This window comes from Ranitomeya variabilis, chromosome 1 (genome assembly GCF_051348905.1).
Source record: "Ranitomeya variabilis isolate aRanVar5 chromosome 1, aRanVar5.hap1, whole genome shotgun sequence".
Classification (NCBI taxonomy): Eukaryota; Metazoa; Chordata; class Amphibia; order Anura; family Dendrobatidae; genus Ranitomeya; species Ranitomeya variabilis.
Genome location: NC_135232.1, coordinates 193,757,671 through 193,781,120, shown reverse-complemented (window position 1 = coordinate 193,781,120; position 23,450 = coordinate 193,757,671). Strand labels below are relative to the sequence as shown.

General features: G+C 38.4%; 1 protein-coding gene across 1 annotated transcript in view; it reads left to right on the top strand.

The window, feature by feature from the left end:
- The window catches only part of FBN2 (fibrillin 2), a 379,678-nt gene that overhangs the window by 243,506 nt on the left and 112,722 nt on the right, over positions 1–23,450 (top strand). Inside the window, exons 21-30 of the mRNA XM_077291494.1 lie at positions 1,662–1,799; positions 2,671–2,721; positions 4,879–5,004; positions 5,190–5,417; positions 6,646–6,771; positions 6,865–6,993; positions 7,795–7,920; positions 8,828–8,953; positions 12,347–12,469; positions 13,887–14,012. Coding sequence (XP_077147609.1) covers positions 1,662–1,799; positions 2,671–2,721; positions 4,879–5,004; positions 5,190–5,417; positions 6,646–6,771; positions 6,865–6,993; positions 7,795–7,920; positions 8,828–8,953; positions 12,347–12,469; positions 13,887–14,012 — 1,299 coding nt within the window. The remainder of the gene's footprint in view (positions 1–1,661; positions 1,800–2,670; positions 2,722–4,878; positions 5,005–5,189; positions 5,418–6,645; positions 6,772–6,864; positions 6,994–7,794; positions 7,921–8,827; positions 8,954–12,346; positions 12,470–13,886; positions 14,013–23,450) is intronic.

Genomic DNA, 23,450 nt, shown 5'->3' with positions numbered 1-23,450 from the left:
GCCGTTGAACAGCTCCACAGGTCAAGTGAAAACTTGTGATGATGGGGACCAGTAGGTTGTGATTTTGCAGGACTGATAAAAGTTCAGTAGTTAACAGGTAGGGGAGATAGTTGAGCAACTAATTGCATTTCATTCAGATGTTGACGGATAGTTCACGATGATACTGATGCACCCTGAGCTTGCTGGACAGCTTGAACTTCTTTGGAACCTGATTGGGGCTGCTTATCTATCATCTGAAATATCCTATGTTGTAATCTTTCATCAATTTTTTTCTGTCGTCCATATCCAGTGGGAAGTTATGAACTTCTTGATCTCCTTGGAAACCAGTTATACACTTCGAGAGATTTCAGTAGATTGACAGCAGATATAAAAAGCAAGTCAATTCCACACTTGCTTATTTTCATGCTGTCTAATTAATGTGAATCTATCAACAGGCTGATGTCAACGAGATGTTGTGGGGCAAAGAGCCTGATGCCATTGATGTATGAATGGACTGCTTGGTGCAGTATTGATAAAATCCCTGTTTTATCTGATGTAGTAGAATTGGTCAGAATGCTGAGCTGTGTATAACCCCACTGACTGGCAGCTTCCTGTGTACATTTCTACATTTTCAGCAAGTTGCTAATCAGTGGGGTGGATGGGGTCACACAGATCAGCCTGACTTTTTGTCAAATTTCACCTAGTCCTGCAGTGATAATCTCCTGCTGAGAAAACTCTGATTGTATGAAAATTACAGCAAACTGTTGTGCAAGTGACGCATCTCTGGAACCAGGCTTTCTGCCCCTACATTATACTGCTCTTAGATTAAACAGCAAAATCCTGCTGATAGATTCCCTTATACTATGCTAATTTTATAACATGGGAATATTCCTTTAAGGATTAGGGAAAACCTAATGACTTGTATCTTACCACACAAGTGAAGATTTGGCTCTGATTTTGAGTTATGGTTGGCAGATGCCTAAAACAGTGGTTTTGTGCAGTCGTGCTGTATATTCTTTGTAAATGATCCTGCCTGTAATTTCTCTTCCAAAAGTATTTACTAATTTCTGCCTTTTAACTCCCACATTGTCTGTTTTTACATCCAAATGTTTCTGTTTTATGTTTTCTAACCAAGTCTGTGTTGCCAATGATCACATCGGCAAAGTTGATTTTCTCTTTTTAAGAACAGTTCTTGCCAACAGCTCCAGAACTTGCTCTGATAATATCATTTATAAAAGAGACAATTTTTTAAAAGATGTTAAAGACAAGATAATACACAGTCTACATGAATATAAGCTAAATTGTAGCTTTTCATGTCTTCACGCATTAACTCGTTCACTTTTGGGCAACTACAATTCCCAGCATGCATTACTAGTTTAAAGTTCTTACGACTTGTAATCTACAAAAAGCTGTTAAGATATCAGTTGGATTTCCAGTGCATTAATCAAGAGACAAATTGATTGATTATACTTTACATGCAAAACCAAAAACCTCCTTTTCAAAAACCCTATTTAATTACTGACTTCTTTAGCCCAATGACAATGATGTTTTTAAATTTTCTTTATTGTGACTATAGTGACCATATTCAACTGTATCTATGCCTTTCCCCACCCCCAGTGCCCCATAGTGTCCCAAATTTCTTCAAGTCCCTGATTAAGACAAGAAAATCTTATGAATTTCAGACAGTCTAAAAGGAACGTGCTGGCTCAATGTTCAAGACAATCGCTGTGAGGTCAACATAAATGGAGCAACTCTTAAGTCAGAATGCTGTGCTACTCTGGGAGCCGCATGGGGAAGTCCTTGTGAAAAATGTGAAATAGGTATGTTGTGGGTATTTGGATATATTCAACCAATGAGTGTATACACCCCTATAGGGCTGAAAAATAATGAATAATGAATGAATAATGATGTATAGCCCCAACCCCCTGAGGAAGCCTGTGAGGCGAAACTTGTTGAGATGACTATGTGAATATTTTAGATAGCACTAGTGAAGCCAGTGTAAATTTTAGTAAATACAAATTTTGTTTGAGGCGATTCCAACCCATGAACTGCAGTCATGGTGGATATAGCATAGCTTTGAATAGAAATCAGATAGTACTACAAAACATAGAGATCCTAGAGATTACAATTGATACAGAAATAACACAGGCAAACTGGTAATAAAAAAAAAAGTAATAATAAAAGCAATGTTTTAATGTATCCCTAAATTAAGGTATATTTACCCTATGGGTAATTTGGTATTTGTATGTATATCACATTCTTGATTTTTGTTAAAGGATTTTATAATGCTGTAAAAAGGTATTCATTCAGTCTTGTCCATGGACTGTTTTGCCAATTCATCTTCATTAAATGGAGATGCAAGACAGGCTATGGACAAAAGTAGTAATTCTGTAAAACTCATTTTCTTTTCCACTGAAAATATATCTTTGCTCTAACAGTTTTACAGGTCCACCTGGGTGGAAAAGCCAACACACTTTCATGAAGTGAGATACTAGTGGTATATGGGTTATTCTATGCTAATGCAAGACTAAAGTGATAACATTAAGAATTAAGAGTATATCATGAAATAGTGTTCATGGCCATGAAGCAAACTTTATGGTCCCGGTTTTGTTCATTTTTTAAGTATTTTAACAATTAAATTTTACTTATTAAAAATATAAAAATGTTTAAATGTACTTTATTTCATTCTAGATCCAACCTGTCCACGTGGATATGCAAGAGTGATGGGAGTTACATGTGAAGGTGGCAGCATTTCTGTTTTATTTTTTGTTTTTACTGTATGCATTATAACGTACCTAATTTGATGCTTATCAGCACTCTGCCCCAGTAGTAGCTTGTGAGGAAAACAAATCCCTCAGGAACTGTGCACATGGCTACCTCTTTTGACAGGTAAAAATACTGTTGGGTCAGACCAGGTGAGGCATAGTTAGGCACCAGTGGAGGAACTGTTGTAGAAACCAATAACAGCTGTTCAGGAAACGTTTGATGCTTGTGGTGCAGTAGCCAACAAGTAGTATGCAAACATGAAAAAATATAGAAAGGCGGCACTCACCATTTCCTGTGGTGAAAAGAAGTCCTTTATTTCAATTCATACGGATGTCCAAAGCGGTATAGCAGTGTGTGAGGGGAGATACGTGAGGAGATGGAAGGACAACGGCAGTTTCTCACACAGGTGGCGCTTCTACGGGTCCAATCGCGGAACCTTAGGAACGCCACCTGTATGCGAAACGGCCGTCGTTCTTCCATCTCCTCGAATATCTCCCCTCACACGCAGCTATACCGCTTTGGACATCCGTATGAATTGAAATAAAGGACTTCTTTTCTCTACAGGAAACGGTGAGTGCAGCCTTTCTATATTTTTTCATGTTTGCAAAAAATACTATTGGGTATTAATGAATTATACAACTCAATAGGGGCAGTAAATATACTGCCACCTATAAGAAGTGAACCTGAATAAATTAAAAAATTAGTATTTATTAGAAAAATTAAAACAAGTGTATAAAAGGCTACTTGTCCAAAATTTTTGTAAACATACCCCAAGAGGAGCAACAACAAACCACAATTTGCAAAATAATGTTGGAGCAAATTCAAAAAATCGAATGTTGTCTACCCTATAAAGGTCACATATATAGTATAGTATAATTATACAATTTGATTCTCAAGAAGTACCAGTAAGCACAATGTACAATATGTGCGCAATGCATCAATAACAATCCAACTGGTACACCTAAGTATATCTACATATCAAGTTAAGTGTGACCTCTTGTTACTGATATACGTCAGGTTGTACAGGCGGCATAGCCTATTGTACAGTAACAACATACATCACAAATATAAGTGCTGTTACTTACATTCAAGTGAGTAATAATAGTGCTCATGGTTTGGTGGTGGCCCCCTGCGCCCGACGCGCGTTTCGCCCTTCTGCTTCTTCTGGAGGCATCATTAATTAATATTAATGAGATCAGAGATGTCATAGCATTACTGACTGTCGGTACCTGGATAAAAGCTTTATTATTGGCTGATCTTACCATGCTAAATGCCACATAGTTAGCACTTGAATATTGTACTGAAGCCATGTAACAACCTCCCGACTACAGCAAGCAATGTAGAACTCGACCAGCATAAAATTACTGCCGCATGTTACCTCAGACTGAAAGGCTTCCCAACCTACAGAGTCATATTGAAGGGAACCTGTCACCAGGTTTTTCCCTATATAAACTAAATCCATCAACTTCTTCTTGTTCCATCAACGTCCTCTTGTTGCTTCAGTCCTGCATCCTTTTAAGACCCAACCTTTTATAAGTTGCTAATCAGTGTGGTTCAGTCAGATGGGCATCGCTGGTCAGCGCCTCCTCTGTCCCTGCACTCTCCTGCATTGATTGGTGAGGCTGATGTGTATACAATGTGGCACTTTCAGAGCTGGTTGCTGTACTTTTGATAAAATCACTATTTTTTAGCAACAGGAGATGATCACTAGAGGACTAGTAAACCTGCTGTCACGTAGGGCTCCTTATTCATGAGCTCTGTATTGACCTCATCCTCACCACTGATTGACAGCTTTCTGCCTATGCACAGTGTACACAGAAAGCTGCCAATCAGTGGTGTAGACAGGGACATAGGGATATATAGAGCTCATAAAAAAATACAAAACGCAGCCCAGCAAGTGGCACATCACTGGAATCAGAGTCTCTGCACCTGATTATGCTGCTTTTAGATGTGGTAGCAAAACCTGGTGACAGATTCCCATTAAATGCAAGCTTTTATCAATCAAATGATAGCAATTTTGTCTGTCTACTGAAATCTTTATGAAATGACAGTAAAAGTTTTTTCATACAAAATATTTTAACAAGTATTAAGTAATATTTAATTAAGCATTATTAATGTTGTGTTGTTATTTAGATGTCAATGAGTGTGAAGTCTTTCCTGGCGTGTGTCCCAATGGTGTTTGTGTCAATTCTATGGGATCCTTTTCCTGTAAATGTCACGATGGGCTAACTTTGGATGGAACAGGCAGAATTTGTCTAGGTAAGAATTGATTTAGTGATTATAGAGTAAGTAATACTCTGGAAAACCTTGCGGAGATGTTAAAGGCAACACCTTAATGGTCATTTGACTGATGATCCTATACCTTATCTTACTTTTCCACCCAGAATTTTTTATTCCATTTTGGTAGCAAAGTACATATTTGACAGTGTCTTACTCTTTTGCAGATCTGCGTATGGAACAGTGTTTCCTAAAATGGGATGAAGATGAATGTGTTCAGCAAGTTCCTGGCAGGTTTCGGCTAGATGCCTGCTGTTGTACTATAGGACAAGCATGGGGCAGTGAATGCGAAGAGTGTCCAAAATCTGGTACTGCAGAATACGACATCCTGTGTCCAAGAGGTCCTGGCTTTACAAATAGGGGAGATGTTTTATCGGGAAGACCTTTCTATAAAGGTAACATCTGGTTTTCAATAGTCAACCATTCCGCATACATTTATAAATCTGATATTCCTATTATTCTGATATGTAGGGTTATTTTTTCTGCAGATAACAACTGTCAGGATCTTGCACCCAGTAAACATTAATCTGGCAAAAAAAAATAAACTCTGCATGGGAAAAATCACTGCTACGGAAGCAAAAATCTTAATTCATACATCGTTTATCAAAGCGTTGATTCTATTTTAATATATAAAACTATGATCATATCAAAGTTCAATGTAATCATTTTGTCAAATACATAAAGAATGACATTTGTGGCCAAAAGTTTTAAGACTGACACTAAATCTGATTTTCACAAAGTTTGCTGCCTTAATGTTTTTAGGAACCTTAGTCAGATATTTCTGTAGTTCCTAATGTACAGTTATGAGCATTGCATACGTTTTGATAACTTTGATTGAGAAATATAACAAATTTAGGCAAAGACTCAATTTTTACAGTTTTGAGCCTTATTTTTCAAGACTTCATCAATTATACCATGCTGGATATTAGCTTCTGGGCAAAATCCTGCCTGATGGCAACTCATTCTTTCCTAATCAGTGCCTGCAGTCTATCACAATGTCTTTGTTTTTTTCGGTCATCCCACTTTTGACAATTGACCACAGGTTTTTAATGGAATTGAGATCTGGGGAGTTTCCTGGCTAAGGATCCAAAATGTAAATGTTTTTTTCCCCAGGCCACTTACTTTTCACTTTTTCCTTATGACACGGTGCTTCATCACTCTGAAAAAAAAAAGCATTGTTCACCATCAAAATGCTCTTAGACCATTGCAAGATGTTGCTCTTGGAGGATGTTTAGATACTATCCTTTATTTATGGCAATGTTCTCAGCCAAAATATTGAGTGACCCCACTCCCTTTGATGAAATGCAAACTCACACATTATTCATCCTATAATTATTATATATTGTATAAATAAATATAAATAGATATATAAGTAAATTATTATTTACTTTTGGCATGCTGGCTCTGGAGCTATTTTTTCACATAAAATGTAATTTAGATACTTTAACGGCAGCAATAATGGACATCCATCCTAATTTATCATTTCCATTGTGCCAGTTTCCTAGTGTCATTCGATCTCTCAATTTGGCACATTTACCCCAAATTTTCGCTTCTTTTCCCCCATTATGGCTGTACTGTATTTGGAGTTGATAGTAACATGATGACATATTTTCCTTTTCCCAGATATAAATGAATGTAAGGCTTTCCCTGGGATATGTACAAATGGAAAATGTAGAAATACAATTGGAAGCTTCAAGTGTAAATGTAACAATGGCTTTGCTTTAGATATGGAAGAAAGGAACTGCACAGGTAACATCCAATGACTTATACACTGTTTATACATTGAATGTCACTGAACGGATCAATGTTTAATCCCTATATTCATATAATCTCTGTGCTCAGATATTGACGAATGCCGAATTTCCCCTGATCTATGTGGTAGTGGCACTTGTGTGAATACCCCGGGCAGTTTTGAGTGTGACTGCTTCGAAGGCTTTGAGAGTGGCTTCATGATGATGAAGAATTGTATGGGTAAGATATTGCTTAGATTTTATTACATTTTCTTCCATTCACATAATTTTCCTGGAAAGAACATAATCGTTTTACCACTATACAGTAGAAATGTTTACAGCAGACATCTACTTTGCCCTCGAATACTAGAATATTTATGAGCTGGTCCTTTAGAAAAAGTGTTGGAGGCCTACATCTTCAAATAAGGACTTTTTCACGCTTCAATTTTTTTAGTTTTATGGAAAGATCATGGACCAATTTCTTTTTTACAGACTGATTGTTTACCTAAAACGAAGCTGTATCTTATTTTGATCCATATTGTCGATCACACGTACCATTGCAAGTCAATAGCCCAGTGAAGAAAAGCGGATAGTACAAGGATGTCATCCATGTACTGTCCATATTTTACTGTTTATTGTATAGGACAGGTTAAGATATTTTTGTCTTCATATGTGGAAGATGAATGCAACAAGGATCATAAAAACTACGGTAACTCAACTAAAAATGGGTACAACTCTGATTTTTTTTTAAATGCAGATTGTGTTTTACTTATAATAAAACAGATGTGTGAAAACGCCTTATCTGTTTGCACAATAACTCTTTAATTGCTATAATCCTTATTTTTATATTTTATGGAACTGTATTGAATCATTAGCATATATCTTGCACTGTTGTGACTCACATCTTGTTAACACGGACACGGCCCTGACATTAGTTGCTTGCTAAGTATTAGATTTGCTGTCTCACCTCATTATGCCATAATAGCTGGAAATAATTGTAATCTGATTTAAAGTCAAATCTCTCTCGTTTATTTCATTTCAGACGTTGATGAGTGTGATCGAAACCCCCTGCTGTGCAGAGGTGGAGAATGTGTTAATACAGAGGGTAGCTTTCTGTGCAACTGCCCCCCCGGGCTTGAGCTTACACCAACCGGGGATGCCTGTGTAGGTACGTTCAAATGCTTAGTATAGTCCATCTGACTTGTTACTTTATATCAATAAATTCAAAAAGAAGAGATCAAGATATAAATTGATATAGATTATGTAAATATATAGATTATTCAGCCCTGCAACAATTAAACCTTTCAGTCACTGTCATTAGGCATTGTGCAGCGTCTGGTCATGGAGTATATCACAGTGCTACAGTTTTACCATTTCAATTTAGCAACAATTTTGCCCAAATCAGAATTAATGTTAAGGTAACAGTTTGACACAAATGCTGGGATTCCTTTTACCCCACATGTTCTCTTTTTGACATTACTGTGGTTTAAAGGGAACCTCTCACAATTCATGCTGCCCATGGACAACATGAATCAGAGACCGGATCCATCATTACAAATATATGTTTGTCTCTGAAACACTGCAGCATTTCTAAAAAGAACATACTTGCAATCAGGGATGGGGATGAGTTGACTAGTCATGGAGGCGGGATAACCTTTGGCTTTCCCCTGCCATGTTCTGCTTGATTGACATGTTTCTCACCTACATGTGTATAGGGAATGTCCTGTCTATCAGGCTGAGCAGGGAAGGAAGAAGCCTGAAAGATCATAACTCTGTGATCAGCCACTTTGTTCCCAAACCTGTTTTCAACGTGTTTCAGAATAAAACATAAATAGGGAACAGGTCGCTGATTCATGCTGTTTGTAGAATGGGCAGCAGGAATTATGTGATAGGTCCCCTTTAATAATATCTTTCCATGTGTTCATTTTTTTGCAGACTGCAAATGCAAAAATATTATAGTTGTCATAAAAATTAATAATTCTGTCCTAAAAATACCAAGCCTATGAATAATGTACAGAGATATTCTGCACCTCATATATGTATGCCTTTTTTCTGACCATTTCTATCTCATCTAGATGTCAATGAGTGCTCACTCAGTGAAAATCTCTGTAGAAATGGAAAATGTGTGAATATAATTGGCACATATCAATGTTCCTGTAACCCGGGGTACCTAGCCACTCCAGACCGACTGGGCTGCACTGGTAAGTTCCAATAACATATGCATGGGATGAAGAAGAAAACACAAAAGGTGGAAACAAGTCTTAGCTTGTAATGTGTAGATGATTCCTCCTAAATAATACAGCTTGGACCAAGTCTATTGACCACAGGAAAAAATTCAAAAGAAAAAGAAAAAAGATCCACATGGCTGTGTGTGAATAAACATGTATAAGAGGGAATATTTAAAATATTTGCGCTAAAAAACTCAGTTAAAACCATAAATAAATAAGAATATAAATGAAGACACCATCTTCATTTCACAGTAATGTCCAAATACCTATACGTTGGAAGGTGGGAGGAAGAAACCATTTTCCGCGGGGGCGAGCTGCGGGCAAACCTGGTCCTATGGCAGAGGTTTATTGATGACATAATATTCATATGGTCAGGAGGTCCCATTTTATTAAGTGATTTTATTCATGATTTAAATAAAAATGACTATTTTTTAAAATTTACTTCAACAATTAATAATAAAGAAATACATTTTTTTAGATTTACAAATCTTTGTAGAAAATAATAAAATTCAAACCCAAATATATCATAAACCAACTGACTCTAGTAATTATATTGCCCTAGACAGTTGTCACCTCCCTTTTTGGCTCCTTAATGTCCCAAAGAGTCAATTCATCAGAGCACATAGGAATTGTTCCAGACCAGAGGACCATAACAGAGAAGCAGACCTTTTAGTGGAGAAATTTGAATGCAAAGGATATGATAAACAATTTCTGATAGAAACAAAGAGAGAGGTTGGGGAATATCCACGGGAAAGGTTCTTAATGCAAAATAAAAAAGATAAAAAAGAAAACAGTAGGGTAGAATGGGGAAATTATGAAATCCCAATTATAACGCAATATAATTCCAACAGTAGATTGTTAAACAAGATTGTCAACAAACATTGGAATATCCTGAAGGAGGACAAGGTAATTGGAGAATTATTACCAATACGTCCAAAATTTGTCTTCAAAAAGGCAAACAACTTGGGAAATCTAATTGCCCCCACGGTCTGTAGACCTTTGGAGATAAAAAATTCCCTTTTACCGCAGCGTCCCAATGGCTTTTTTCCATGCAAAAAATGTTTACCATGCAGGAAATTGGGTACTAAAAAACAGACCTTGATTTAGAATCAGTCATCAGTGATCAATATTAAAGACTTCATCACCTGATCTACTAAAGGCATAATTTACAGCATTATGTGTCCTTGTAAAAAAATATACATAGGCCGGACCATGCGCCTAATGCATGTGAGGATTAGAGAACATTTGCGCAATATTAGCAAAAAATTTACAGGACATCCTCTATCCCAACATTTTGTTAAACACCATGGGGGTTCACTAAAGGATATCATAGTTACTGGACTTAAAATAGTTAAAAAAGACTGGCGTGGGGGCAATTTTATTCATCAAATGTCACGTGAAGAAACCAGATGCATATTTGAGATGAATACTTTGATACCCTATGGTCTAAACAGTGAGATCGAACTGTTTGCCTTTAATCAATAAGTGAGTAACAACAGGTGCGGCATGCTATATAAGGCACACATCATGCACACAGCACCATCCCTGAGGAAGGAGTCAACGACTCTGAAATGCGTAGGATAGTGTGGTCCTGTGTGCGCCTTGTAGCCGGTCACGTGAAGGTATCACGTGTCTGTGACGTCACGCAAGGTCCTGTACCTTGCCGGCTTTATGCTCTTAAACCAAGCCGCGACTGCCAGTGCACGGCAGATTCTGAACTTTTAAGGGGTACGCTAGTCACTGGCCGGGACAGCAGCCCCTGGCATCTGACATTATGGGAACGGATATCCAGATAAGGTTCCACATCATATAACTAAAGGACCTTTAGGATTGAGGTAATCACATATTGCCATTTATTTGGACATTAATGTGAAATGAAGATGGTGTCTTCATTTATATTCTTATTTATTTATGGTTTTAACTGAGTTTTTTAGCGCAAATATTTTAAATATTCCCCCTTATATATTATTTCATAGACGAATAGGAGTGGTTTCGTCCTTAAATTTGCCGCAATTAATCTCAAGTGATAAAGCAGCGCCTTCTGGTTTATTCTCTATTTGAATAAAAATGTACAAATCTTTATTTCACATGATTAAAAAAGGTTGTTCAGACAGATAAAAAATTGTGCCCATTTCTGGCTGAAGCCCTTAGTCATGGAATGAGTTTGTAACCTATGAATGAATCATACCCTAGCATGGCATCCTATAGAAGTATCCTACAATACAATATAGTCACATATATGCAAGCTGTATACAGATTATTGTTTATTATATTATTGTAGTTGACATAGAATCAATATATTCTGCTTATCATGGGCAGTATTGACTTCTTCCTAGTTATATGCACAGATTTTCTCCAATATAGGTTGAAGTTATATCTTCAAACATTTCAACTTTACTTTCAAACACGTCCACCTACTTCCTAAAAAACGTTCACATGCTATAGTAATATTTTACTCTTCACCCCAATATCTACCTCCAATAGCAGCATCCGAAAATGCAGAGAAAACACAAACTACAAGCTACAAAGGCCCATGGCAGAAGTATGACAGCAACATTACCACAATGGTATAAAAAAATGCTCCCATTATACTCGCCCTACCCAAAAATGACAGAACAGGCACAGGATATGCCATAAATATGTGAACGTTGTTAGTTTCACCTCTGGGACCCTCATCTAAACATCATAGGTTCCTCAACCACATCTCATGGCTACTGGGAATAGGAAGCTTTTGCATTCCAATTGTTCAGCTATTTTAGGAATCCTCATAAAAGCGTCAGGAGAGAGCCGCCTTGCAAGTGTGGACACATTTTTATCACAACAGCCATGAGACAGAAATCAAGGGTCACCATTTTCAAGATAGGTGTTGGTTCCCGAAAGGAACCCAAATTTCTAAGAATTTATTTCTATGATGGGCAATGACTGTATTTTGTGCTGTAGATAACTTTTTATATTACATAGTTACATAGTTATTAAGGTTGAAGGAAGACTGTAAGTCCATCTAGTTCAACCCATAGCCTAACCTAACATGCCCTAACATGTTGATCCAGGGGAAGGCAAAAAAACCCCATGTGGCAAAGGGTAACTCCACCATGGGGAAAAAAATTCCTTCCCGACTCCACATACGGCAATCAGACTAGTTCCCTGGATCAACGCCTTATCAAGGAATCTAGTGTATATACCCTGTAACATTATACTTTTCCAGAAAGGTATCCAGTCCCCTCTTAAATTTAATTAATGAATCACTCATTACAACATCATACGGCAGAGAGTTCCATAGTCTCACTGCTCTTACAGTAAAGAATCCACGTCTGTTGGTAGAATATATAGTGGATGATGTTACACACTTATCATTTTCTGTTTCAGATATTGATGAGTGTAGGATAATGAATGGTGGATGTGACACACATTGTGAAAACTCTGAAGGAAGTTATCTATGTAGCTGCCTTGATGGCTATGCATTACTGCCGGATTCAAGAACATGTGCAGGTAATTGGGATAACCTTTGATTCACATACTGTATGCACACAAATATGCTTACATAGGTTAAGCATATAAAGCAGGAGGAAAAAATAGCTGAGATATGTGGCTGTCCCCACTTGTCAGTAAGAATGTGAGTCATAAAGTTGAATTCTGACTCATCAGAATACGAATGGTATATTTTGCAATACAATTTAAAAAAATCATTGTGTTTTCTTGTGGCAAGATTATTTCCCTTGCACAAGGCAGGCTAAGTGAGATTTATGAGAAGTGACTTCATCATGCTCATTTCCTAACAACAATTGCTAAGCCAAATCCACCACAATCATTTTAGGTTATGTTTCTGGGGAAAAGGTTGCAACACTAAGAGGATATAGAATGAATCATATTGTTAGTCTTTCTAGAAAGTAATTACTAGCTTTTAACTGACATATTTATTCCAAAAACTTACATTTGTCCACACTTTTGTCCCACAGTTTTTTCATTGCGATCAGATTTCATTGGTGCACATAATATTTGATGGCAAGCCACATTTATAACTTATCATTTACCTTTAATCTGACCATGAACCCACCTATATTTCTCTTTTGTTTTAATCAGAACATTTTTTTTCCAAGGGCCATGAGTAAGAGATATTCCCTATGTTATAAACAATTATATCTATGGCACCTACGGTATATTTTATCCCATGTTTTCAGACATATTGAACTAAACTCTATTTGTACAGAAAAACATAGATATGGTGCCGCATCACCACATAGAGCTACAGCGAGTCTAATTTAATATCATCCGTGCTTTTCTTAAAAGTGGCATCAACAATAGTGGTTTTAAAAACATCCAATTTTGCCTTCACCTCTAATGACAGATATCTGCTGCTCAATAATTAACATAGAGCTGATTCTCTGACATTTCGAGTGAAAGTAGAGTAGTTTATCAAATAATCACATAACCACAAGTGGGACAGCAGCACTTAAGAGGCTTCAAGGTGTAAATTGTAAAGTAGTGTAACTGAAACTCCAATTTAATATTAGAAGTAAATTATACATATTCTGTCCACGAAGATTTTTCCAAACTGATTCTCATCTCTACAAATTAACTGATCATTGTTAAGGTCAATATGTACAATTAAGCCATTTGTAGAAGAACTCAACTGCACCAAAGTGTTCAATCAATGATAACTGCAATCTTGCCAACTAATTTGACCATAACTATTAAATAATAGAAAAGAAATCTAATGATATATTTAGTGTTTATTTCATTAGATTAAATATATTGCCATAAACCTGTCCAAGTTAATGGTTGACCTTGTTAAATCTAGTGATTTCTGCAATAAAGGTCATTGTCATTGTCAATTAGGCAACACCTAAATCAGACTATTTGATTTTCCAAAAAATTGACAGTGACTATATAATTCTATGGTTTCCAGATATTGATGAATGTGAAGACAACCCTGAAATCTGTGATGGAGGACAGTGCACCAACATTCCAGGAGAATATCGCTGTCTATGCTTTGATGGATTTATGGCGAGCATTGACATGAAAACATGCATAGGTAAGTGAATTAAAATTCTTCTGTTTTCTCTCTTAAGATGGAGCAGTAGTCTGGAATAGTAATTACAATTACTTTGCAAAAGTTTAACAGTTCTGGTACTATCAATATCCTCTTATTTTCTAACCCACATCTGTAAGAAGATTAAAACAGAGAATTACATATTCTGTAACTGTTTGATCTTTGGAGGCCCTTATATAAGTTTCACATGGATTCCAGCATTTTCAAGTTATTTAGCTAAACTGCTCATGTCTAGAGAAGGATCGGTTTTAGACAAGGTGGGGTCCTTGGCAAATTATAAAGTGGGGCCTTAAATTTTAACATATTGGACCATCACACAGAAACATTTTTGTTGTATTTACATGCGCTGAGTTAAGGTCGTTAAACAAGTGCGATCAACAATATTTAAGTCATTCAATACTTGTTTCCCGGTCTCTTTACATCAGCTGAGGAAAAATGTTGGGCACAGAATGATCACTAGTAGATAAATCTGTCCCAATACAGTATCATGTTATCAGCAGCATATCTGCAGTTTTCAACGGCAATATGCTGCTGAGAAGAATTATTTCTGTTCTGGCATAAAATATCCAAACACTCAATGAATAGGTAGCATATAGCTCATTTAGTATAATGCACCCCATAGTCCTGCACATGGTATAATGCACCCCATAGTCCTCCATATAATATCATGCACAGTCTTTCATATAGTATAAAGTGCTCCATGGTCCTCTACATAGTATAATGTTCCCCATAGTCCTCCATATAGTATAATGCACTCCCTATAGACCTCCATGTTGCATAGTACACTCCCCATAGACCTCCACATAGTATAATGCACTCCCCATTGACCTCCCTATTCTATAATGCACTCCCTATAGTCCTCCATATACTATAATGCACTCCCCATAATACTCGATATAGTATTATGCATCCCATAGTCCTTCATATACTGTAATGCACCCTAATAGTCCTTCATATAGTACAAAGCACTCCCCATAGTATAATGCATTCCATAGTCCTTCATATAGTATAATGCATTAATTATAGTCCTCCATACAGTATAATACATTCCCCATAGTCCTCCATACAGTATAATACATTCCCCATAGTCTTCCATAAAGTAGAACACAGACCCCTTATAGCATAATGCACTCCCAATAGTTCTTGATAGAGTATAATGCTGTCCACATATAGTACACATAGTATAATCATTCTTCATAGTCCTTGATAGAGTGTAATTCAGCCCCCACAGAGTTCACATAGTCTAATGCATTCCCAATAGTTCTTGATACACTGTGTGCAGAATTATTAGGCAAGTTGAATTTTAGAGGATTATTTTTATTATTGATCAACAACTATGTTTTCAATCAACCTAAAAGACTCATAAATATCAAAGCTTAATATTTTTGGAAGTTGGAGTGGGTTTTTTTTTGGATTTGGCTATCTTAGGAGAATATCTTTTTGTGCAGGTAACTATTACTGTGCAGAATTATTAGGCAACTTAATAAAATCCAAATATATTCTCATCTCACTTGTTTATTTCACCAGGTAAACCAATATAACTGCACAAAATTTTGAAATAAACATTTCTGAAATGCAAAAACAAACCCCCCCAAAATATTGACCAATATAGCCACCTTTCTTTATGATGACACTCAACAGCCTTCTATCCATGGATTCTGTCAGTTGCTTGATCTGTTTACGATCAACATTGCGTGTCAGTAGGTCTGGGAGTTGATCTTCACGCCATCCTCAACCCAAAAAGGTCCCACAAGTTCATCTTTGATGATACCAGCCCATAGCAGTACCCCACCTCCACCTTGCTGGCGTCTGAGTTGGAGTGGAGCTCTCTGCCCTTTACTGATCCAGCCTCTGGCCCATCCATCTGACCCATCAAGAGTCACTCTCATTTCATTAGTCCATAAAACCTTTGAAAAGTCAGTTTCTTGTTCAATGGTGGTTATTTTTCAGCCTTCCTTACCTTGGTCATGTCCCTGAGTATCGCACACCTTGTGCTTTTTGTTACTCCAGTAACGTTGCAGCTCTGAAATATGGCAAAACTGGTGGCAAATGGCATCTTGGCAGCTTCACGCTTGATTTTCCTCAATTCATGGGCAGTTATTTTGCACCTTTTTTGCCCAACACGCTTCTTGCGACCTTGTTGGCTATTTGCCATGAAACGCTTGATTTTTCATTGATCACAATTCAAAAGATTGGCAATTTCAAGACTGCTGCATCCCTCTGCAAGATATCTCACAATTTTGAACTTTGCAGAGCCCGTCAAATCTCTCTTCTGACCCATTTTGCCAAAGGAAAGGAAGTTGCTTAATAATTAAGCACACCTTATATAGGGTTTTGATGTCATTACACAACATCCCTCCTCATTACAGAGATGCACATCACCTGATTTACTTAATTGGTAGTTGGCTCTCAAGCCTGAACAGCTTGGAGTAGGACAACATGTATAAAAAGTATCATGTGATCAAAATACAACTTGCCTAATAATTCTGCACACAGTGTATAGTATAATGCAGCCTCATATAGTATAATGTTTCCTCCCACATAGTATCATGCAGCCCCATATAGTATAATGCAGCCTCATATAGTAAAATGCAGCCCCATGGAATATAGTATAACGCAGCCACTATAGAGTATAATGTAGCCCCCATATTACTACAGTATTATGGCCACCACATACTTATTGATTTAAAAATAAATAAATGCAATACTCATCTCTTCCCATTCCCCCACTGCGCCGGTCTTTGCATTGCATCTTCTCAGCAGCTTGGCACAGCGTGGGACACTATAAAGTGAAGTCATTGCATGCACTGCATCAGAAAAAGAGAAGGAATGATTGGAGAGGGAGCGTCACCTGATGCTCTCTCCTTCATCATTGATTTCAACTGTATCGGCATCTATGATGCTGAAACAGTTGAATGCGCTATGTGGCAGGGCCAGAGCCGATGCTGGCACCAGGCACCCGTGATTCATGGACCTATAACGGCCGCATGGTGTGACACTATTAGCGGCACGCCACTGGATAGTGGCCCCTGGGGGAGTGGGGATGCTAAGCAAACGCCTAGTTTGCCTGCCCCTAATGCTAGCCCTGGTCTAGGCCCAATACATTTCAAGAAAATGTGGGTCTCCTTATGACCATTCAGCAACCCTAGCTAATAAAAAAACTGTGGGAAAGTGATTTTGCATACTTTGGCCTCTTCATTAAAGTCTAAATGTATTCTGACTCCATAACTGTGCAGTATGTGTGAGGCTTCTCAAACAATCCCTCTATGTATGTTGGTATTGAATCAGTACGCACACCAAGAACTTTGTCAGACAGTGTCATCTTAGCGGCAGAGGCATGTATGGAGATTCCAGGAGAGATTTATTCTCAGGGAGAAATTCTTGTGGTTATACACAACTAGTGTTGAGCGATACAGTCCGATACTTGAAAGTATCGGTATCGGAAAATATCGGCCGATACCGGCAAAGTATCGGATCCAATCCGATACCGATACCCGATACCAATACAAGTCAATGGGACTCAAGTATCGGACGGTATTCCTGATGGTTCCCAGGGTCTGAAGGAGAGGAAACTCTCCTTCAGGCCCTGGGATCCATATTAATGTGTAAAAGAAAGAATTAAAATAAAAAATATTGCTATACTCACCTCTCCGACGCAGCCTGGACCTCACCGAGGGAACCGGCAGCATTGTTTGCTTAAAATTCGCGCTTTTCCTTCCTTACGTGAAGTCCCGGCTTGTGATTGGTCGCGTGCCGCCCATGTGGCCGCGACGCGACCAATCACAGCAAGCCATGACGTAATTTTAGGTCCTTCAGGATTTTAAAATTACGTTCTGGCTTGTGATTGGTCGCGTCGCGGTCACATGGGCGACGCGACCAATCACAAGCCGTGACGTCACGGGAGGCTGGACACGCGCGCATTTTAAAATGCGCGCTTGTCCTGCCTCCCGTGACGTCACGGCTTGCTGTGATTGGTCGCGTCGCGGCCACATGGGAGGCACGCGACCAATCACAAGCCGGGACTTCACGTAAGGAAGGAAAAGCACGAATTTTAAGCAAACAACGCTGCCGGTTCCCTCGCTGAGGTCCAGGCTGCGTCGGAGAGGTGAGTATAGCAATATTTTTTTATTTTAATTCTCTCTTTTACACATTTTTACATTAATGTTGTTTCGATACCGATACCCGATACCACAAAAGTATCGGATCTCGGTATCGGAATTCCGATACCCGCAAGTATCGGCCGATACCCGATACTTGCGGTATCGGAATTCTCAACACTATACACAACAGCAAGAAGTAAAAAGATGGTTATTCTTCAGGGTTGTGCAGAAGATAACAATAACAATGATGGCTGACTCAATACTTAACTAGATAAAGGAAAAAGAGGTATTACCTGCTTCGGAGCTTGACTACAGGACAAACTCAGAAAGCAAAATAGATTGTACAGCAGTAAATCAGTAGCAACTCAATATAATACAATACTTTATAGTTCCCAAATCGTGTGATAAGAGTTATTGGGTTGACTGTATTTATAACTCCTATAGAATTGAAAGGACAAGGTTTCCTTTAAGCGTTACCACTTTTTCTACATGAGGCTACATTATTGATTCAGGTCCCAAAGATGGGGTGAAAAGCCCCATCATCCTCAATTCTGCTATGAAGGCAAATAATGATGTAAGTAAATATTGCTAAGAATATTTTAATAAAGAAACATCATGTGCATACTGTACAAAATTTAAGTCTTTACTTTCATCTATTTATTTCAAGAATACATCCCGTTACACCTATTATCATAAAATCTATTAAAAAAAATTAGTGAAACAGAGTATGAAAGTGTCCCTGCAAAAAAGAACCAAATGCTACATTACATTACTTGCAGATATTACTGGAGCAAAGTTGAACTGCCAATTGAAAACGAATGTTGTTCTGAGGAGTTATTAGTCATATACCATTAGTGTATTATGACTGTCGTCACATGAGTTTCCCACTAATTACGGGAGGGTTGACTTGCTGCCCTTTTGAGTGGTCTCACTGATGTATACCCAAATCCTTAGACAGATTTTAATTGCAATAGTTTTGTTTTAAGTAAAGAATGGTATAAATTATCCCATGTGAAATGCATGATGTACTGGAAATTGTACAGGTATAGAAATCCCCTGGCGGGTAGACATTGAATCTTTTCCTTTGAGTAATTTTATTGGAAAAAGTCTTGTCACCTCAGTGGCCCAGTGTTTATTCTGTTCTTCCTTTGACTTACAGTAATCCAGATGCTGTTGATGTCATGGATTTATGAGAAGCACTGAATGTACTTAACCCCTTAAAAAAAATCAGTACACAGGATAACCAGGCAGCTTTAACTATTGCTGAGAACTTTTTCAGAGCCGTTCAAAATTTAGCAAGGCAGATCCCTAACTTGGCACACCAGGAGAAATTTCTCCACATTCAACTTAATTAGCATAGATTCCTTAAAGAATATGGACTCTTCAGCTGCAATTTTTTTTTACAGTAGTGCATATACTTTGGGCTAAAAATGAATTTTACAATTGGGTTTTATTAACCCCTTCAACCCCAAGTCTGTTTTCACCTTTTTGACCAGGACAAATTTTACAATTCTGATGAGTGCCAATTTATGTGGTAATATAAATTATCAATAATAATAATAAAATGGAACTCTTCAAAGAATCCCAGTGTTAGGGCAGGAGGAATGCACTGAGTAAATATAACGATAATAAAAGTGCGTTCGCAGCCCGAGGATCACCGTGCAGGAGTGGAGCCTGCTGCTAGGTAATGGCGGCACTATATGGCGGTACTACACCAGAATAGACACGGGTTCCATCACCCGGTCTGTACAGAAGTGAACTCTGTTGCTTCACAGAGTCGCAGGGTATCAAGGAAACGCTGTGCCCTGTTAGCTGTCACAGGGAGCAGCAAATGCAATTCACCCCCACTATGCTGGTGCTTGATCCCGCTCTGACTCTCGGTGGCTTTTGAGCCTGCGCCTGAGGACGCCCTGAGTCAGATGCAGAGATCGAGCGGGAGTTCCCACCCAACACTGATCGATTGTCAGGAGTAATAGAAGATAGCCACACAGAGTGCGCCGCACCGCACTGGCGGTCACTGCTGGTTAGACGCAGTACAGATCGTGCTCTTGTGTAAAGATTAGCCCTGTAAGGCGCTAGTTAACTCCAACATTAATGAGCATTCAACATCATTAGGAATGGGAATAATTAAGGAGCAATCACCAGAACAGGCATACAACCGCACACACGATAACATGTTTATACTAGCGCATGGCCGTGCGGCCATGCAAACCTTTTATAGCTGTAGCTCTCCAGGACCGTCCTAGTGGACCAATAGGAGCTGCTACAGGACCTGAGTGTGTGACCCCTGGCCTCCAATGAGAGGTCTTCCCTTGGGCATGCTCAGAAGGAGAAAAGCAGGACTTAGACCCAGGAGCACCTGCTCAGCGCTGAACAGTACTGGTTATAATGGCTGAACCTGGAAGGCCAGCAGTAACTAAACGCGCAGTGTCTGTCTGAGCCAGGTGCTGGGACCAATGTCTCTGCTGAGCAGGCTCCACTACGGCTGGAGGAGAATGAGAGACCGCAGCGGAGGTGGTTCGAGATTCCCCCTGAGCAGCGGCAGGAACTTGACACTTAACACCCAGTGATTCTGAGATTGTTTTTTTCTTGACACATTGTACTTTATGTTAGTGGTGAACTTAGTTTGAAATTTTTTGTGTTTATAAAATTACCAACACAGGAAAGATATATATATTTGTACCGTGTTAGCCAGTAGATAGAAAAATATTTAGAATTGAGAGTCCTCAGTGGTTAATACCTTTTAATGACTAACTGAAAAGATGACTACTCAGGTCTCTTCATCAGGCATAGACTAATACAAAATCTGAAGAATCACATATTTATACACAACACAGCACAGAAAGAAATAATGCAATAGATAAGACAAGTGATGTGAAGCAGAACTATCATTATTGGTGATAAACAGTTGTGGCCAACAATATTGGAACAGTTCATAGATAAGGAGTGTGAATGTTCTATTGTCCTCCGATTGGGGTCTGGTTCTGTGTTGTGATGCCCCCACAAGGTCTGAGGAGCAAATTCCTTAATTAATGTAAAAAGACATAAATCCATACGACACATTCATTCCTGCACTGAGAGTGTCAAAGGTTGTCATAAGTTTATACTCCCAGATTCTCTTGTCTCTCTGAGATTTGAAGTTACCTTTTAATACAAGTAATAGTATGTCCATGGTGCTGTGATCAGGGATGCAAATATGTTTGGCCACAGGTAATTCCATTCTTTTTTCTCTTATTGTGTGGTGCTGAGAATTCATCCTTGTTCAAACTTTTGCCCTGTCTCCCCCACATACAAACCCCCAGTTGGACATTTAGTACAAATATTTAAATACACCACATTAGATGTGATGCAGCTGAGCTGAAAGTACCTAGGAACTTGTAGTCCTGATATGAATTGGGGATCTTTATCTTGTCATTATAAATGGACAGGTTTTACATTTTTTCTGGTTGCAAGGAAAGGTACCTGCAGCTGTTGGAGAGGACATGAAGCTTCTGACAATGATGCTTCTTAGATTTGGGGGCTGCTTAAAACACAGTAGTGGTTGGTCTGGAAAAAGCAATTGTAACCAGGCATCTTTTTGTAGTAAAGGTTGTAATTTCCGTGCCGCTCACCTTAGCACCTCCAGATTTGGATTGTAGGTGACTACTAGAGGCACCTGGTTATTTTCTTCTATAGCTTTGTAATGTAGCAGGTGATTCCTTGATACTGAGGCTCAAAAGGGAGAGGGGCATTTGGTTTGAGAGTACAGAATTCGCTAGATTTCTTTTGGAGGTCGAGGAGCAATTTTGCTTATCTAGAGCAAGCGAGTAATATTTCCATTGATAGATGATGACTCTGAATAGGGACTTGCTTATTTTTCTGGATTTAGATGAAGATTTTATTGGGAACATTCTACATAACATCTTGGATCATATATATCCTATGCCGAGCACTTACGTCGGGGTTTCCATCTAAATCTCAGAATGACGTGATTCAGATGAAGTCCCTGAGGAATCCATTCACTTTAATGAAGCAGCAGAGTTACTCTGGACTCCATTTGGCCTCTGTTCAGTGGTTTCCTTCTTTTCATAGGTTCACAAAACTGTGGCCGATCATGCTTTTTTGCATGCTTAAAAAGACTGAGACCACCATATCATAGGCCAGATGGCGTCCACAGTGCCTAGCATCTGCCTCATTAATGAGAATCTTCCATTGAGAGTTATGTCTTAATCACATATTTTAGAAATTTACATGGAAACCTCGATGTAAGCACTCAGCATAGAGCACAGGATAAATGTGAGCCATGCCTTACTGTGATCTTTGGGAGGCAGAATGACTAATCAACAGCAGATGAAAAATTGGTTTTATATGTATTTTATGCCATTTCTCATGCGGTATAAGTGATTAGACAGCTAAATGGCCCACCCCGTGTTAAATGGCCTGGGGCGATGCAGTCACCACTCCTTTCAGTGACAGTCATGGCTCGGCTTTTACTTAAGCCAGGCTTCTGGCGGCGATCGTGTGTGCATTGCTTCTCTGCCTGCATGATCGCCATGATGTAAATTTACGTCTTTTTGCAGAAACCCCTTCCCCACCATGATGTAAACTTATGTAAAATGTCTTGAAGGGGTTAATTTTTGCATCACTTGGCTTTTAAGGCTGTTTGTTTCCCTGATCATTGCTGGCTGCAGGATTTGTAACTCTTTCCTTAACTGATTTACTGTATGACTAAAAACCACATGAAAGGATAGCTGAACTTTTATGCCATCATAAATCAGCTGTGAGAAAGTCCCTAAAAGACAGATAAAACAGACATAAATTTCTGTCTTAACATCTGATTGACCGAGTTTTAGTTAATTCATTCTGTAGTCAGCAATAGACAGTACAACACAGATTATAGACATCAATTTACAAAAAACTACTTGTAAAAATTATTCCTAGCCCTAAATATATGCATTTCAGTAAATAAAAAATCTACCTCTGAAAGTGATGAATGTGACCATATATTTAAAAGTTTTAAATGATTCATATAATATAAGGTTGATGAGATGTTACATAGACTTGAGCAGAGCCATATCCTTAATTGTGTTTCTCAAGATGAGATGCAAATCAAAGAAAAATTACATTTTAATATTTCTGTGATTATTTGAAAGGCGTCTGTCAGTAAGTTCAGCCCCCTAAAACCTCATATATGCGCATGCAGGACTTTGAAATGTAAATCCATTCACCCCTTTATGTCTTCTATCAATAGCTATATTCCTGAGGAATAAGCCCTTTAATTCATGTGCAAATTTGGTGTTAAGTGCTCTATGTGTCAAAAGCACTTAACTAGCCTTTGCCT